This window comes from Oncorhynchus tshawytscha, linkage group LG08 (genome assembly GCF_018296145.1).
Source record: "Oncorhynchus tshawytscha isolate Ot180627B linkage group LG08, Otsh_v2.0, whole genome shotgun sequence".
Taxonomy (NCBI): domain Eukaryota; kingdom Metazoa; phylum Chordata; class Actinopteri; order Salmoniformes; family Salmonidae; genus Oncorhynchus; species Oncorhynchus tshawytscha.
This window is the reverse complement of record NC_056436.1, coordinates 50,598,482-50,617,061: the sequence shown is the minus strand read 5'-3', so window position 1 is coordinate 50,617,061 and position 18,580 is coordinate 50,598,482. Positions and strand designations below refer to the sequence as shown.

General features: G+C 40.8%; 1 protein-coding gene and 3 non-coding genes across 16 annotated transcripts in view; 3 read left to right on the top strand and 1 right to left on the bottom strand.

The window, feature by feature from the left end:
- LOC112256356 (LIM and calponin homology domains-containing protein 1) overlaps window positions 1-10,175 on the bottom strand; it is a 148,104-nt gene extending 137,929 nt beyond the window's left edge. For 8 of the 13 annotated variants that reach the window (XM_024429546.2, XM_024429549.2, XM_024429548.2 and 5 more), the window contains exon 1: window positions 9,895-10,174. In XM_024429546.2, coding sequence (XP_024285314.1) covers window positions 9,895-9,996 — 102 coding nt within the window. In that variant the 5' untranslated portion in view covers window positions 9,997-10,174. Of the gene's footprint in view, window positions 1-9,894 lie in introns of all 13 variants that reach the window. The other 5 variants (XM_024429542.2, XM_024429553.2, XM_024429547.2 and 2 more) reach the window with 2 other exon arrangements.
- A 5,642-nt stretch (window positions 10,176-15,817) lies between these two features.
- trnac-gca lies at window positions 15,818-15,889 on the top strand. Its single transcript has one exon. It is a non-coding gene; the product is annotated as a tRNA-Cys (tRNA).
- Window positions 15,890-16,493: 604 nt separating this feature from the next.
- On the top strand, window positions 16,494-16,565 carry trnac-gca. The gene has a single exon. It is a non-coding gene; the product is annotated as a tRNA-Cys (tRNA).
- Window positions 16,566-17,556: 991 nt separating this feature from the next.
- trnac-gca lies at window positions 17,557-17,628 on the top strand. The gene has a single exon. It is a non-coding gene; the product is annotated as a tRNA-Cys (tRNA).
- Window positions 17,629-18,580: the final 952 nt, after the last annotated feature.

Below are 18,580 nucleotides of genomic sequence, written 5' to 3'. Positions count from 1 at the left end.
TGAGTTGGTTGAGCCTAAAAAGCTCATTTCAATGAAATGGGTCCTTGGATCTCCAATGGTGAGGGGGGAAAGAGTGGCGTGACAAGAAGGAAATATATGTTGTGAATCAAGGGCTCATTGATAGAAGTGTCTAAGATGATAAGCGAAATAGCAATTACAGTGCCTTGCGAAAGTATTCGGCCCCCTTGAACTTTGCGACCTTTTGCCACATTTCAGGCTTCAAACATAAAGATATAAAACTGTATTTTTTTGTGAAGAATCAACAACAAGTGGGACACAATCATGAAGTGGAACGACATTTATTGGATATTTCAAACTTTTTTAACAAATCAAAAACTGAAAAATTGGGCGTGCAAAATTATTCAGCCCCTTTACTTTCAGTGCAGCAAACTCTCTCCAGAAGTTCAGTGAGGATCTCTGAATGATCCAATGTTGACCTAAATGACTAATGATGATAAATACAATCCACCTGTGTGTAATCAAGTCTCCGTATAAATGCACCTGCACTGTGATAGTCTCAGAGGTCCGTTAAAAGCGCAGAGAGCATCATGAAGAACAAGGAACACACCAGGCAGGTCCGAGATACTGTTGTGAAGAAGTTTAAAGCCGGATTTGGATACAAAAATATTTCCCAAGCTTTAAACATCCCAAGGAGCACTGTGCAAGCGATAATATTGAAATGGAAGGAGTATCAGACCACTGCAAATCTACCAAGACCTGGCCGTCCCTCTAAACTTTCAGCTCATACAAGGAGAAGACTGATCAGAGATGCAGCCAAGAGGCCCATGATCACTCTGCAAACTGCAGAGATCTACAGCTGAGGTGGGAGACTCTGTCCATAGGACAACAATCAGTCGTATATTGCACAAATCTGGCCTTTATGGAAGAGTGGCAAGAAGAAAGCCATTTCTTAAAGATATCCATAAAAAGTGTAGTTTAAAGTTTGCCACAAGCCACCTGGGAGACACATCAAACATGTGGAAGAAGGTGCTCTGGTCAGATAAAACCAAAATTGAACTTTTTGGCAACAATGCAAAACATTATGTTTGGCGTAAAAGCAACACAGCTCATCACCCTGAACACACCATCCCCACTGTCAAACATGGTGGTGGCAGCATCATGGTTTGGGCCTGCTTTTCTTCAGCAGGGACAGGGAAGATGGTTAAAATTGATGGGAAGATGGATGGAGCCAAATACAGGACCATTCTGGAAGAAAACCTGATGGAGTCTGCAAAAGACCTGCGACTGGGACGGAGATTTGTCTTCCAACAAGACAGTGATCCAAAACATAAAGCAAAATCTACAATGGAATGGTTCAAAAATAAACATATCCAAGTCAAAGTCCAGACCTGAATCCAATCGAGAATCTGTGGAAAGAACTGAAAACTGCTGTTCACAAATGCTCTCCATCCAACCTCACTGAGCTCGAGCTGTTTTGCAAGGAGGAATGGGAAAAAATTTCAGTCTCTCGATGTGCAAAACTGATAGAGACATACCTCAAGCGACTTGTAATCGCTTGCTGTAATCGCAGCAAAAGGTGGCGCTACAAAGTATTAACTTAAGGGGGCTGAATAATTTTGCACGTCCAATTTTTCAGTTTTTGATTTGTTAAAAAAGTTTGAAATATCCAATAAATGTCGTTCCACTTCATGATTGTGTCCCACTTGTTGTTGATTCTTCACAAAAAAATACAGTTTTATATCTTTATGTTTGAAGCCTGAAATGTGGCAAAATGTCGCAAAGTTCAAGGGTGCCGAATACTTTCGCAAGGCACTGTACACTCAGAGTCAAACTTGAAGTTAGGCATGCAAGAAGCCTGTTGAGATAATACTGCCTGAACTTTAGCCTCTAATGCTAACAAGACCATTTGTTGGAATTGCACTGGAACCAGTCCTTATGTAGAAATGGATGTGTGTATGTCAATATCATATCACAGTGAACGCTCTACGTCGAAGAGCAACAGTGAAGGGGACACCTCATTTCCCATTCAAATGTCACCCAAACTCCATAGGAATATAGATAGGGCTTCTCTAATTGGATTATACAGTAAGTGTGAGTGAATATGTGTTCTGTTGCAGGTAATGACACACTGTGCAGGTTACTTCAGTGTGTGTGTGTGTGTGTGTGTATGTGTATGTGTGTGTGTGTCTTTGCCCCACTGCAGACAGAGACACACTGTCAAGTTCCAGGGCCTCCCTTGACAGTCCAGAAAGAGTCCAGCTCCCATGAGCCTTAGCTCAGTAAACTAGGAGGCCATCTCAGTCGTTTTAATGCCCCAAATAAAATCATACACGCTACTGAGAGATTGCTCCACGTATCACTCTATCCATCCTTCTATCTTCCCATCTGTTTGACTATACTCACTGTCTGTCTGTCTGTCTCCAGATATAAAGACAACAATTGACCAATTATAACTACAGTACGATGATGACCCTAAACTGTTGAATAGGAAGTAAATACAGTGACGGCTGATTCAGGTTTTTAGGATTCCGTGTCCCCTGCTCAGCAACTTGTACGCGCCTCAACACTAACTTGATGTGTGCCTTTGTTTTTGTACCCAGAGAAGAAGGCAGGTCACTTTGCTTTGATGAAAGGCCTATTCTGGGAACAAACCTTAAAGGACTCCTGCTGTTGAATAGGAGGAAGAACACCCCCCCCTCATGGTTCAAAACAAAGTCCACAATTATTGTTATGCTTAATGGAAGAATTTCATGTCTTACAGGAAACTAGACTTTCCTTCCTGGTTGAAAAATGTCAAGAAAGTTTGCTGGGATGGTGGTACCATTTAAATCTGTGGCTCAATTTGTGATAATAGCTCAATGATTTACGACAATGTAAAATATATTGACGTCCCAATACCATTGCACTGGATTTATGAACTGATATACCAAACAGAAATTGACACATCAAGCCATTCTTTTAAATGTAAACTATTTTATAAAATTAGCGCCACAAAATGCAGACTCTGCTACAAGTAAACAAAATCAATAGATAATGTATTTTGGTACTGTCCTTCGGTGGCTTGCTTTTAGAGTCCAGTCCAGGAATGGTTGTTAAGTCATAATGTCTGTCTTCAAATGGATCTAAAAACAGTACTGAAAGATCTGAAAAAACACAATCAATTAATGGGAAATATGATTATACTCTTAGGTAAAGTATTTCTTTTTAAGGCACTCTCGGTAGAAATTGCACAAATAGAGAGGTTCAAGACCCACGTAAGACATCAGAGTGAAATATAAGGATGTAATGCAATATAAGGATATTTGCACCAAATCCTGTGTAAATAGTAAATAGTCTGTTTCTTCGTTTTTTTCCCCGTATATATTTTATTCTCACTTTCCATCTACGAACTAAATATACTTTCCTGCAACCCGCCTCACCCAATGTGGTACGGATCTCCTATTTTTATACCTTATAACTGGAACCTCCATCAGAAGCTAGCCAGCTAACTAGCTACTAGCTATTAGTCATTGTAAGTCACTGCTAGCTGTCTTCACTTCTAGCTCGGACACTAGCCAGCTTTAGTTTGGTCAATACCTGCCAGTCTGCACAGCGCGATATCAACCCAGAGCATATCGGACTGCTTTTCTCTACCACATCACCAGATTCCTTCCGCTCTGGATCATTACACCGGATTATCGCAGCTAGCTAGCTAACAAAGCAAGCACCAGTTAGCCATGAGCTAGCCTCGAGCTAGGCCCATCTCCCAGCTATCCGACGAAGAATACCAGCTAATTCCTGGTCTCCAACATCTTTTTTTGCCAATTCGCCTGGATCTTTTACTGTCGAAACGGAGCCCCGCCGATCCATCACAACTGGTCTGCCGACGTAATCGTCTGATGTGGTTTCAACAGGCTTTTCTGTTGCGATGTCGCCGAAGACCCATCTGCTAGCCCTGGCCCGCTAGCTTCTGAACGACGTGTCTCCCGCTCGCCTAGCGTAGTAGCGACTACTGAAAGGCTCCCTGACTCACCAATTGCTGCTCAATGGACCATATGATCACTCGGCTACACTGCTGATACCTGCTGGATTGTTCACTAACACAATACCTCATTGTGTTGATCTGTCGGACCCAGCCTTGAACTCAGGTCCTGTGTGTACCTAACTGACCCTCTCTGCCCATTCATTGCCATTTACCCATTGTTGTCTTAACTCTCCTGATCAACATCTGTGATTGCTTTATGCCTCTCTCTCTAATGTCAATATGCATTGTCTAATGCTGTTTTGGTTAGTTCTTATTGTTTTATTTCACTGTAGAGCCTCCAGTCTTGCTCAGCATGCCTTAGATAGCTCTTTTGTCCCACCCCTCACACATGCGGAGACCTCCCCTGGCTTAACTGGTGCCTCCAGAGATGCAACCTCTTTCATCGTCACTCAATGCCTAGGTTTACCTCCCCTGTACTCACATCCTACAAAACCCTTGTCTGTACATTATGCCCTGAATTCTACCACGCCCAGAAATCTGCTCTTTTTATTCTCTGTTCCCAATGCACTAGACAACCAGTTCTTATAGCCTTTAGCCATACCCTTATCCTACACTTCGTTTCTCTGGTGATGTAGAGGTTAACCCAGGCCCTGTAGCCCCCATTACTACACCTATTCCCCAGGTGCTGTCATTTGTTGATTTCTGTAACCATAAAAGCCTTGGTTTCATGCATGTTAACATCAGAAGCCTCCTCCCTAAGTTGTCTTATTCACTGCTTTAGCAAAGTCCGCCAACCCTGATGTCCTAGCCGTGTCTGAATCCTGGCTTAGGAAGACCACCAAAAATTCTGAAATATCCATCCCCAACTACAACATATTCCGTCAAGATAGAACTGCCAAAGGGGGCGGAGTTACAATCTACTGCAGAGATAGCCTGCAGACTTCAGTCATACTATCCAGGTCTGTGCCCAAACAGTTCTGCTTTTAAAAATCCACCTTTCCAGAAAGAAGTCTCTCACTGTTGCCACTTTTTATAGACCCCCCTCAGCCCCCTACTGTGCCCTGGACTCCATATGAGAATTGATTGCCCTCCATCTATCTTCAGAGTTCGTACTGCGAGGTGACCTAAACTGAGATATGCTTAACACCCAGGCCGTTCTACAATCTAAGATAGATGCCCTCAATCTTACACAAATTATCAAGGAACCTACCAGGTACAACCCTAAATCTGTAAACATGGGCACCCTCATAGATAGCATCCTGACCAACTTGCCCTATAAATACACCTCTACTGTCTTCAACCAGGATCTCATCAATCACTGCCTCATTGCCTGCATCCGTAATGGGTCCGCAGTCAAACGACCACCCCTCATCACTATCAAACAACGCTCCCTAAAACACTTCAGCATGCAGGCCTTTCTAATTGACCTGGCCCGGGTATACTGGAAGGATATTGACCTCATCCCGTCAGTAGAGGATGCCGGGCTGTTCTTTAAAAGTGCTTTCCTCTCCATCTTAAATAAGCATGCCCCATTCAAAAAATGTTGAACTAAGAACAGATATAGCCCTTGGTTCACTCCAGACTTGACTACCCTTGACCAGCACAAAAACATCCTGTGGCGTACTGCCCTAGCATTGAATAGCCCCCACGATATGCAACTTTTCATGGAAGTCAGGAACCAATATACACAGTCAGTTAGGAAAGCAAAGGCTAGCATTTTCAAACAGAAATTTGCGTCCTGTAGCACTAATTCCAAAAGGATTTGGGACACTGTAAAGTCTATGGAGAATAAGAGCACCTCCTCCCAGCTGCCCACTGCACTGAGGCTAGGAAACACTGTCACCACAGATAAATCAATCTACGATAATCGAGAATTTTAATAAGCATTTTTCTACGGCTGGCCATGGCTACCCCTACCCCAGCCAACAGCTTTGCACCACCCGCAGGAACTTGCCCAAGCCCCCCTGCTTCTCCTTCACCCAAATCCAGATATTGATGTTCTGAAAGAACTGCAAAATCTGGACCCCCACAAATCAACTGGGCTAGACAATCTGGACCCTCTCTTTCTAAATGTATCCGCAGAAATTGTTTCAACCCCTATTTACTAGCCTGTTCAACCACTCTTTCGTATCGTCTGAGATCCCTAAACATCCCCCTCTTCAAAGGAGGAGACACTCTAGACCCAAACTGTTCCAGACCTATATCCATCCTGCCCTGCCTTTCTAGTCTTTGAAAGCCAAGTTAACAAACAGATCACAGGCAATTTCGAATCCCACCGTACCTTCTCCACTATGCAATCTGGTTTCCGAGCTGGTCATGGGTGCACCTCAGCCATGCTCAAGGTCCTAAACGATAGCATAACCACCATCGATAAAAGATAGTACTGTGCAGCCGTCTGTCAATCTCCACATTCTTATTGGCAGACTCAACAGCCTTGGTTTCTCAAATGACAGCCTCGCCTGGTTCACCAACTACTTCTCAGATCGAGTTCAGTGTGTCAAATCGGAGGGCCTGTTGTCCGGACCTCTGGCAGTCTCATGGGGGTGCCAAAGGGTTCAATTCTCGGGGCCAACTATTTTCTCTGTATTTATCATTGATGTCGCTCTTGTTGCTGGTGATTCTCTGATCCAGCTCTACGCAGACGACATCATTCTGTATACATCTGACCCTTCTTTGGACACTGTGTTAACAAACCTCCAAATGAGTTTCAATGCCATACAACACTCCTTCTGTGTCCTCTAACTGCTCTTAAATGCTAGTAAAACCAAATGCATGCTCTTCAACCGATTGTTGAGGCACACCTGTATGCATGCTCTTCAACTGAGGCACATCTGTATTTCAGGAGTTTCACCCATTATTCTCTGCAGATCCTCTCAATCTCTGTCAGGTTGGATGGAGAGCGTCGCTGTACAGCTATTTTCAGGTCTCTCCAGAGATGTTCGATCAGGCTCTGGCTGGGCCACTCAAGGAAATTCAGAGACTGAAGCCCTGAAGCCACTCCTGCGTTGTCTTGGCTGTGTGCTTAAGCTCGTTGTCCTTTTGGAAGGTGAACATTCACCCCAGTCTGAGGTCCAGAGCTCTCTGAAACAGTTTTCATTAAGGATCTCTCTGTACGTTGCTCCGTTAATCTTTCCCTCGATCCTGACTAGTATCTCAGTCCCTGCTGCTGGAAAACATCCCCACATCCCCTACCTTAGAGATTGTGCCAGGTTTCTCCAAACGTGACGCTTGGCATTCAGGCCAAAGAGCTCAATCTTGGTTTCATCAGACCAAAGAATCTTCTTTGTCAAGGACCAGATACATTTGTTTCTCATGGTCTTTAAGGTGGCTTAAAGTGCCAAGGCGGGCTGTCATGTGCCTTTTACTAGAGAGGGGCTTCCGTCTGACCACTCTACCATAAAGGCCTGATTGGTGGAGTCCTGCAGAGGAACTCTGGAGCTCTGTCAGAGTGACCATCGGGTTCTTGGTCACCTCCTTGACCAAGGCATTCTTTCCTGATTGCTCAGTTTGGCCGGGCGGCCAGCTCTAGGAAGAGTTTTGGTGGTTCCAAACTTCTTCCATTTAAGAATGACGGAAGCCGCTGTCTTCTTGGGGACCTTCAATGCTGCAGATATTTTTTTGTTACCCTTCCCCAGATCGGTGCCTCGACACAATTCTGTCTCGGAGCTCTACGGACAATTCCTTCGACCTCATGTCTTGGTTTTTGCTCTGACATGCTCTGTCAACTGTGGGAACTTATATAGGCAGGTGTGTCTTTACAAATCATGTCCTATCAATTAAATTTACCACAGGTAGACTCCAATCAAGTTGTAGAAACATATCAAGTATGATCAATCGAAACAGGATGCACCTGAGCTCAATTTTGAATCTCATAGCAAAGTGTCTGAATACTTACCTAAATAAGGTATTTCTGTTTTTATAAAAAACTGTTTTCGCTTTGACATTTTGGGGTATTGTGTTTCGATTGATGAGGAAAAAATATATCATTGAATAAATTGTAGAGTAAGGCTGTATGTAGCGTGATGAAAAGTGAAAAAGGGGAAAGGGGTCTGGATACTTCCCGAATGCACTGTATGTCCGTCTGGAGCTCCGAGTAACCTAAATAACACCAATACGAGTGTCGCTGACAGATAAGTAACTGCAGTCAATTTAAATTCAAATACATTGCATATTTTACAGGTGTAAATACTGTTTCTAAGTTCATCTATTTATCCAGGCAAAATGTCAAATTGGTAGGCTTCAATCAGAGGGCTGACACTTTACATGAAGGCGTGCTTAAAAGGACAAGTATGTTATAACTATAGGCCTGTTCATTAGCATATTAGTTTAGATCAAGTTTATAAATCTGTAGTAAACAGTCATAGAACATAGGTTGGGATTGTGTGCCTGCAAGTATACCGTAATGTAAAGTGTTACTGTGAGAGCTAACCCAAGGCCTAACACTCAGCTACACAAACATTGCTGAGAAATAGAACTCATGGCTGAGAAATAGAACTCATGGCTGAGAAATAGAACTCATGGCTGAGAAATAGAACTCATGGCTGAGAAATAGAACTCATGTCTGAGAAATAGAACTCATGTCTGAGAAATAGAACTCATGTCTGAGAAATAGAACTCATGTCTGAGAAATAGAACTCATGGCTGAGAAATAGAACTCATGGCTGAGAAATAGAACTCATGTCTGAGAAATAGAACTCATGGCTGAGAAATAGAACTCATGGCTGAGAAATAGAACTCATGGCTGAGAAATAGAACTCATGGCTGAGAAATAGAACTCATGGCTGAGAAATAGAACTCATGGCTGAGAAATAGAACTCATGGCTGAGAAATAGAACTCATGGCTGAGAAATAGAACTCATGGCTGAGAAATGAAACAGAAAAATGAAACCTTCTTCATTCACCTGATATCAGTATGTTTGGCTTTTATTTGCTTCCAATGATCTGCATTAACTCTCAAGCCCCTCAAGGGAACCCCAGTGACAGACAGCAGGTGTGTGTGGGTAATGAGAGCAGTCCCCTTGTGGGGACAGAGAACAACTACCTACCCAACTGTTGTTTATGCCCTCCTCTCATTCAACTGTGTGACCCATTATCAGTCAAATGAGACAGGGCCAGTCATTTCTGCTTTAAAGTAGGTTACCATACAATTTGGCCCCTCTAGGGTATAGTGATTGTAATGATAATGGTGCCATGAAGTAAGCTCAAATCCATACATTTGGAATGTAAATCTTCTGATGAAGTAAATGTCTGTTGAAAATAGGCTCATATGAAGGTGAAAGCAATTGATTTATTACAAAAGATTGGCAGTAGGCCTAGTCCTCTCCTGTGAGACAAGGTGATACGATGTGTGTGTGTGTGTGTGTGTGTGTGTGTGTGTGTGTGTGTGTGTGTGTGTGTGTGTGTGTGTGTGTGTGTGTGTGAGAGAGAGAGAGAGAGAGAGAGAGGGTGGGTGGGTGGGTAATTCAGTAAGTACAGTAAATAATTAAAAATACAGTAAGTGTCCAGTATAAAAACGAATGTCTCAAAAGTATTTAACATAGGCGTAGTTTACCAAGCTTTGTTCACATCACAACAACCAACAACTGTGTTGAATAGAACAATGAGACACCATAATGCGGCCAGTGAATGCCATGATTTAAATTCTCACCGAACAAAAAACAGTTTGTGCGATTACTGTCCGCCAAGCTCGCAATGACCCAAAAATCCATTCCACATGATGCATTCATTGTTTCCGACCAAACACGCTCCACAGCAGAGGCTACTGTTCGCAAGGCAAGTGGGATGTCGAATTTGCGTCACTTTTTCAACAGGTGACTAGGCAATAAACCCGGTTAGCCTGGTTTACCCGTGCCTTTGTGAAATGATAGTATGATAACGGCAAGGGACTTTTAGGCAAATTACAAGTCTCTAAATTGCATTATGCAATGCAATAACGTAACCGTAAGAGTTTGATAAGGACAGTGACTCACCTCAATCCATTTCTGCGCTTCTAGAAACGCGGGCTCGGAGGCCGATTCGGAGAGGAGATGTCGCTGGTGTGGTTGTCCTATATCTGCAGCGGGACTTGCCATTTGCAAAGCTGCTCAGTGTTAAAATATATGAACAAAAAAGCTTGAACAAAATGGGGAAATCCCCAGGCTTCAGCCTCAGCACCTGACCGTGAAAACCAGATAATGCCGTTTTTTTTTGTCTTGACTTGCTGTTTAGGTAGTCTCCCTCTCCTTCAGTGCTCCTTCGGTTGTATGCTGCAAACCCGCGGCAATGCACTTGCAGCTAACAATGATTTATATATACACTAGATAACTGATGGGGGCGCTGGGTTGAAGTCACCGTGCCTCCATCTTGGCACTTCCACACCGTTGTAAAAAAGACTGTATTTTGGAAGCTATAGAAATGCATTTATTAATGTCTACATCTGTTTTTGTTACGTTTATTCTATACAGACATCTTAATGCATAATTGTTTATTGTTTTATGTGAGCTAAACACGAAAATAAACACCTCTTCCCTCACAGAAGGCTGAAAAGATTCGGCAGGGGCACAGCTTCTACCTCCCAAGCCATAAGACTGATAAATAGTTGATTAAATAGTTAAATAACCAATAGCTATCGAGACCCATTGACTCTTTTGACTCTCATCACATACACTGCTGCTGCAGTTTACTATCTATCCTGTTGCCTATTCACTTTATCCCTACCTTCATGTACATATCTACCTCAATTACATAGTACCTCCGCATATAGACTCGGTACTGGTACCCTGTCTATATAGCCACGTTATCTTTACTCATTGTGTATTTATTCCTCATGTTATTACTTTTCTATTATTTAAAAATATATATATTTTATTTTATTTAACTAGGCAAGTCAGTTAAGAACAAATTCTTATTTACAATGACGGCTTTCCCTTGTTGGGAAGGGCTCGTAAGTAAGCATTCCACTTTTAGTCTGCACCTGTTGCACTGCCTCCACTACTCCAGCACCATTTCATCTTCAACGTTTCAATATCATCTAATCACCTATGCTTAGTCTAATACAGTGACAACTAAAAGATACCAAAAACGATTTAGTCCATTCAACGTAAGCTAAATATGATGTGGCTGTCCATGGTTCTGATTTCTCTGTGTGTGTGTGTTGCGTGCAAGTAGAAAAAACATGTTACCTCACCCTACTTGTAGAGAAACGCCAATGCCATCCTCCTCTTTCATGTTGCCTAAATGGTCTACGACTGTCGTACAGTATACACTTTTAGTTTTTGTTGTCCTAACCTACTTGGCTAAAATGCTTGATCGCTAGCCTAACTTCCTTTCATTTTCAAAAATGTGCCAGGCCAGCTAGTTAACATTAACCTACTACATCTAGCTACATGTTGAACTTCCATCCTCTCAGGCCAGGGGCACAATGTATGAATTTTTGGTTGGATCAGAATCGCTGTTATAATCATTGGCCAGTACAGAGAATTAAGTAAAACCACAAGTCTAAATCCCTATCTCCATCCATGATTCATTTAGGTAATCGCAAGCTAGCCACCGGACAATGACAAAATGAGATGCAACAATATTGTTCCTTTCTGTCAATGACATTTGGCTTCTGATGTGATGTGATTGGTGTGAAGCCAAATCCAAACTGGCTTCCCTTGACCCTTTTTTTGGCGTGCCAGGACCATTCACAGCTGAGCTCACTAAGTTTAGCTCAACGCTGATTAGTTATTATTTTATATCGTTTTTCATCATGGGAGGTCAAATGCTCACTGGCTTCCCTTGCATTCAAGGCAATGTTAAACTATTTTTGACAAGACAGCATCAGATAGATGGGCTACACATACTGAGACACAGGGGCGCTGTTTCATTCGTTTTGATGCTTTCTCCGGCGAGATACGTACAGCATTTTTATTGATGAAATACAGAGCGATGAAAGATGAATTATTTTGTATGTTTGTTTCTTGGTCAATTTTTTGGGGAAGCCTGGCTTCCCTTAGCATCAATGAATTCACGACACTGGGAACGAATCAACTTGCTCACACCACAATATGAATCGCACCAGGAGCTCTGTTTCCATTAACTTGTCCAGTGATATTTTTAAAAAGTTGCATAGAAATTAGACGCGACAATTGCCTGCAACGGTACATTTCCGTTGAACTGTCTGATGTAGATAAAAACAGCTGGATGTAATGGAGTTACACCTTTAAATAAAAAAACAACACCCACTGGGCACAAACGTTTAAAAAAAGTTGGTGATAATGTATATTTTTGTTCGTTTATCATACTACCGTCATCAGAATGTCATGAATTGTAACCACTTTTAAATTGTGGGATGAGATTGACGCACCCCCTTCAACATCCCCTGCAAAAATGTGTCTGTTTAAGATAGAGACAGGCCTGTCGGTATGGGATGCGTCTTAATCCACTGCATCCGCCCATGTCGGCCTTCCGTATGTGTGGTGGAAAGTGGCAGAGTTACAGAGCTGTTTGTCAGACCACGAGACATCCCAAAAATCAGTCTGTTTAAGATAGAGACAGGACTGTCGGTATGGGATGCGTCTTAATCCACTGCATCCGCCCATGTCGGCCTTCCGTATGCGTGGTGGAAAGTGGCAGAGTTACAGAGCTCTTTGTCAGACCAGGAGACATCCCAAAAATCTCACGAAAACGTCTGTGGTGTCCTGTGTTCGAATGGTTTGGCCTACAAAACACACAAGACTCGTCTGAAGTCGGTAACGTCCATGTGCTAACCTCTGTCTGTAGTGTTCGAATGGTTTAGCCTACAAAATTAATATGACCCCACAATGTTCTCGTCTGAAGGTAACCTGGTACCCGGAAAAACTAATTATGGGAGTAGTTTGGTGCCGAAAATAAGGGGGGTAAATACAGTGCGCACCATTTTTTCTTCTTTTGACTCGATACTCCAAAATGTGGGATTTGAAATCAAACATTGACTGACTATGAGGTTAAACTGCAGACTGTTAGCTTTAATTTGAAGGTATTTTCATCCATATTGGGTGCACTGTTTAGATATTGCAACACTTTTTGTACACAGTCCCTTCATTTTAGGTGAGCAAAAGTATTTGGAAAAATGTACTTATATGTGTATTCAAGTAGTAAAAGATTAAGTATTTGGTGCCATATTCATAACATGCAATGACCACGTCAAGTTACAGCCACACAAATATCATACACCCCCCCCCCAAAAAATGCTGACCTCCCATGTTATTGTTATTGTGAGATGTTAGCATGTCTTGGGGGTATGATATTTGTGCATCTGTAACTATCACTAATCACTATTCACGATTAATTCACGATTATCCGTAATCATGGTAGCATCCATGATTAGAAGTGTTTAGAAACATGTTCTATTCTTATTTACTATAAAACTGACTCCAAAATGACACAATGCAATATTTACTATTCATTTCTACTGGGCACAAAATAATCTGAAACACAACCAAAGCAAAGAGCAAATGCATCCAACAATTTTGTAGAATCACAAGATTATTGTAGTCATTGTGTGCTATGAATATGAGATCAAATACTTCACTTTTTACTACTTTAATACACATAAGTGAATTTGTCCCAATACTTTTTCTACCCTAAAAAGGGGAGACTGTGTACAAAAAGTGCTGTAATTTCTAAACGGTTCACCCAATATGGATGAAAATACCCTCAAAATTTAAAGCTGACGGTCTGCCCTTTTAACATCTTTGTCCTTGTTTGATTTCAAAGCTTTTGGAGTATAGAGCCAAGATAATTGTAGAAAATTCATTGACACAATAATTATGGAGGGCACTGTATGTGTTGAAGAGCTTTTGTATATCTCCTAGATGTATGAAAAACTAGACAATAGAAAAAAAACGTTTCTATGGGCTATAATAGTAAAGGCCAAATTCAATATTTTATCAAATCATTTCTACATACAATACATTTATTTATACCTACAGGGGTCCTAAAACTCAAAATCAAATAGCTAAATGAGATATGGTATGACCATCTTAAAACAATTCCATGTGTTAGCTTAGTATAAGTAGCCTCAGAAGCATCTGCATTCAACAAATGTTGTGTGGTTATCCTTAGACATATTCTCCAAATTTATACACAAGGAATTGTTGATACATTGTCCCCGTAAAATGTTATATGACATTTTCCCCCCAAAATTTGCAAAATATGCTTTTTACTAGCTTTTTTGGAATTTTACAGATTTCAAAGTATTTATCCACAATTGGCTATGTGTAAATCCGTACCTGGGGTGTCTTAACAAAATGAAACCAAAATACTTGGTTTCATCCAATGTCCAGAACATTTTTATTTCGTGATATGCAGGTTTGTACATTAGATTAACTAATTTGCCTACTTTACAATATTTCAGAAACAATGTTATACAGAAAATGAGTATATTTGTGTCCACATTCAACTGGTAAAAGTTGATTGTGATATGATGAATGGGAATCATATCTTATTACGGTGTGGTGTTGGGCCATAACCAATTCATTACAGATTAGCTATGCATTTTCTAGTTGAATCACAAATTCTCATTAGATTCTGCTAATGTAACCAAAAGATTCAGTGAATAAGGATAAAAAAGATAGCCACGCCCACATCATTGACAAACACACCATATTACACACCATATTATTCAACCAATATTACTTTGGGTAGTCAAGGTATTTTATATTCAATAGTTTGTCAATAGAAGGAATTGGCATGTTGGCAAAATGGCAAAATAACTTATTTTCAAGCCGTCTACTGGCCTCCTGTGGACCAATACTGAACACCAGGATGCTTGAAAAGCCACTTTTGACTTTCTCTGTCATAACTCAAATCCTAGTGCACCCTTTTGCACTCCAGGTTCAAATCCTGCAGCCCGCCTGAAGTAATGTGCTTTATAAGTGTATCTTGAGAGAGGGTGTTCCTTATTAGGTGCTGTTACTATCAATCTAAAATGTATTTTATTAGACGGTAATTCTCTCCAGTTCCTGGTAGATGGGGTACAGCTTTAGTGATAGAGGATTTGACTACAAATCAAGAGGTCCCAGATTCCAACTTGCCAACTTTAAATTAAATGCTTTATAAGTGTGATTTGAGAGAGGGAGTGTTCTTTATTAGGTGCTGTTACTCTTAATCACAAAACATAGGCCTTATGGACAAACTCAATAAAATAAGACAAAGGTTTGTTCATACGGTATAATTGACAAAAAAAAAATGGTCCAGAAAGCACTTTTTTAGAGGGTGTTGAATTTTATTTTTTAGATTTTCAAAATTTGACCCTTGGGTCTTCACTTTGTGACATGAACATCTACGGTAGAGTGCACTCTCCATCTTTGGGATTTATTTTGTATGACACTTGTCATTTGCCAAATGCCACTTGCCATATGGTTTGGATGAACTGCCGTCCATTTGAGTGGTATTTGCGATTGTGTATGTGTTTTGTCCAATGCCAATATGTTGCCATTCATTTTTGTCCATTTCATGGGGGTTTTCACTTATTAGCTGTTTTTTGTCTCATCTTTTTTATCTCTCAGTTTCTAACAGAGGGGGAAGTGCGTTACACTTCAGATCTCAGGTTCAAATCCTACTATCCCCTTGATATCAAATACATTATAGGTGAGTTTTCATAGAGGGAGAGGTCTTTATTAACAGTTAATTTATTTGGCAATATAACTCTCCATCTAAAATGTCTGTTATTAGATGTTTTTGTCTCTGTCAGACAGTTCCTACCAGAGGTGGAAGTGCAATAGACTTCAGATCAAGTGGTCTCAGGTTCAAATTATTTTGTCAACTTGAAATCAAATACTTTATGGATATGTTTTCAAAGAGAGAGTGTTCTTTATTAGGTGATGTCCATCTCCAGCTGAAATGTCCCTTATTAGACCATTTTTCCACCTTTAGACAGTTTAAAGCAGAGGGGGTATAGCTCAGTGGTAGAGCATTTGACTGCAGATCAAGAGGTCCCAGCTTCAAATCCTGGTGCTCCCTTGGATCATGTTATTCAGATGTTTATCTTGAGGGTAGGAGTAGTCCTTTTTAGATTATGTTACTCAATCTAAAATGTCCCATATTTGATGGTTTTTCTCTCAGTCAGAGAGTTCATAACAGAGGTGGAAGTGCATTAGACTTCAGTTCAAGATGTCTCAGGTTCAAATCTTTTTGTCAACTTGAAATCAAATACTTTATGGATATGTTTTCAAAGAGAGAGTGTTCTTGATTAGGTTATGTAGATCGCCATCTGAAATGTCCCTTATTAGACAATTTCTCAGGATCAAATCCTGGTGCCCCCTTAAATCAAGTACTTTCTAAGTGTATCTTGAGAGAGGAAGTGCTCCTTTTAAGGTTATCCTACTCAATCTATAATGTCCCTCATTAGATGTTTTTCTCTCAGTCAGACAGTTCCTACCAGAGGTGGAAGTGCAATAGACTTCAGATCAAGTTGTCTCAGGTTCAATTCCTGTTGTCAACTTGAAATCAAATACTTTATGGGTATGTTTTCAATGCGAGAGAGTACTTTATGAGGTGATGTCCATCTCCAGCTGAAATGTCCCTTATTAGACCATTTTTCCACCTTTAGACAGTTTCAAGCAGAGGGGGTATAGCTCAGTGGTAGAGCATTTGACTGCAGATCAAGAGGTCCCAGATTCAAATCCTGGTGCCCCCTTGGATCATGTACTTTTGATGTGTATTTTGAGGGTAGGAGTAGTCCTTTTTAGATTATGTTACTCAATCTAAAATGTCCCATATTAGATGGTTTTTCTCTCAGTCAGAGAGTTCCAAACAGAGGTGGAAGTGCAATAGACTTCAGTTCAAGATGTCTCAGGTTCAAATCCTTTTGTCAACTTGAAATCAAATACTTTATGGGTATGTTTTCAAAGAGAGAGTGTATTTTATCCGGATATGAAGATCTCCAGCTGAAATGTCCCTTATTAGACCATTTTCCCACCTTTAGACAGTTTCAAGCAGAGGGGTATAGCTCAGTGGTAGAGCATTTGACTGCAGATCAAGAGGTCCCAGATTCAAATCCTGGTTCCCCCTTGGATCATGTACTTTCAAAGTGTATCTTGAGAGAGGAAGTACTCCTTTTAAGGTTATCCTACTCAATCTATAATGTCCCTCATTAGATGTTTTTCTATCAGTCAGTTCCTACCAGAGAGTTCATAATTTCAGAGGTGGAAGTGCAATATACCTCATTTCAAGATGTCTCAGGTTCAAATCCTTTTGTCAACTTGAAATCAAATACTTTATGGATATGTTTTCAAAGAGAGAGTGTTCTTGATTAGGTTATGTAGATCGCCATCTGAAATGTCACTTATTAGACAATTTCTCAGGATCAAATCCTGGTGCCCCCTTAAATCAAGTACTTTCTAAGTGTATCTTGAGACAGGAAGTGCTCCTTTTCAGGTTATCCTACTCAATCTATAATGTCCCTCATTAGATGTTTTTTCTCTCAGTCAGACAGTTCCTACCAGAGGTGGAAGTGCAATATACCTCAGTTCAAGATGTCTCAGGTTCAAATCCTTTTGTCAACTTGAAATCAAATACTTTATGGGTATGTTTTCAAAGAGAGAGTGTATTTTATCCGGATATGAAAATCTCCAGCTGAAATGTCCCTTATTAGAACATTTTTCCACCTTTAGACAGTTTCAAGCAGAGGGGGTATAGCTCAGTGGTAGAGCATTTGACTGCAGATCAAGAGGTCCCAGATTCAAATCCTGGTGCCCCCTTGGATCATGTACTTTAGATATGTATTTTGAGGGTAGGAGTAGTCCTTTTTAGATTATGTTACTCAATCTGAAATGTCCCATATTAGATGGTTTTTCTCTCAGTCAGAGAGTTCCAAACAGAGGAGGAAGTGCAATAGACTTCAGTTCAAGATGTCTCAGGTTCAAATCCTTTTGTCAACTTGAAGTCAAATACTTTATGGGTATGTTTTCAAAGAGAGAGTGTACTTTATCCGGATATGAAGATCTCCAGCTGAAATGTCCCTTATTAGAACATTTTTCCACCTTTAGACAGTTTCAAGCAGAGGGGGTATAGCTCAGTAGTAGACATTTGACTGCAGATCAAGAGGTCCCAGATTCAAATCCTGGTTCCCCCTTGGATCATGTACTTTCAAAGTGTATCTTGAGAGAGGAAGTGCTCCTTTTTAGATTATGTTACTCAATCTATAATGTCCCTCATTAGATGTTTTTTCTCTCAGTCAGAGAGTTCCTACCAGAGGTGGAAGTGCAATATACCTCAGTTCAAGATGTCTCAGGTTCAGGTTCAAATCCTTTTGTCAACTTGAAATCAAATACTTTATGGGTATGTTTTCAAAGAGAGAGTGTATTTTATTATGAAAATCTCCAGCTGAAATGTCCCTTATTAGAACCATTTTTCCACCTTTAGACAGTTTCAAGCAGAGGGGTATAGCTCAGTGGTAGAGCATTTGACTGCAGATCAAGAGGTCCCAGATTCAAATCCTGGTGCCCCCTTGGATCATGTACTTTTGATGTGTATTTTGAGGGTAGGAGTAGTCCTTTTTAGATTATGTTACTCAATCTAAAATGTCCCATATTAGATGGTTTTTCTCTCAGTCAGAGAGTTCAAACAGAGGTGGAAGTGCAATAGACTTCAGTTCAAGATGTCTCAGGTTCAAATCCTTTTGTCAACTTGAAATCAAATACTTTATGGGTA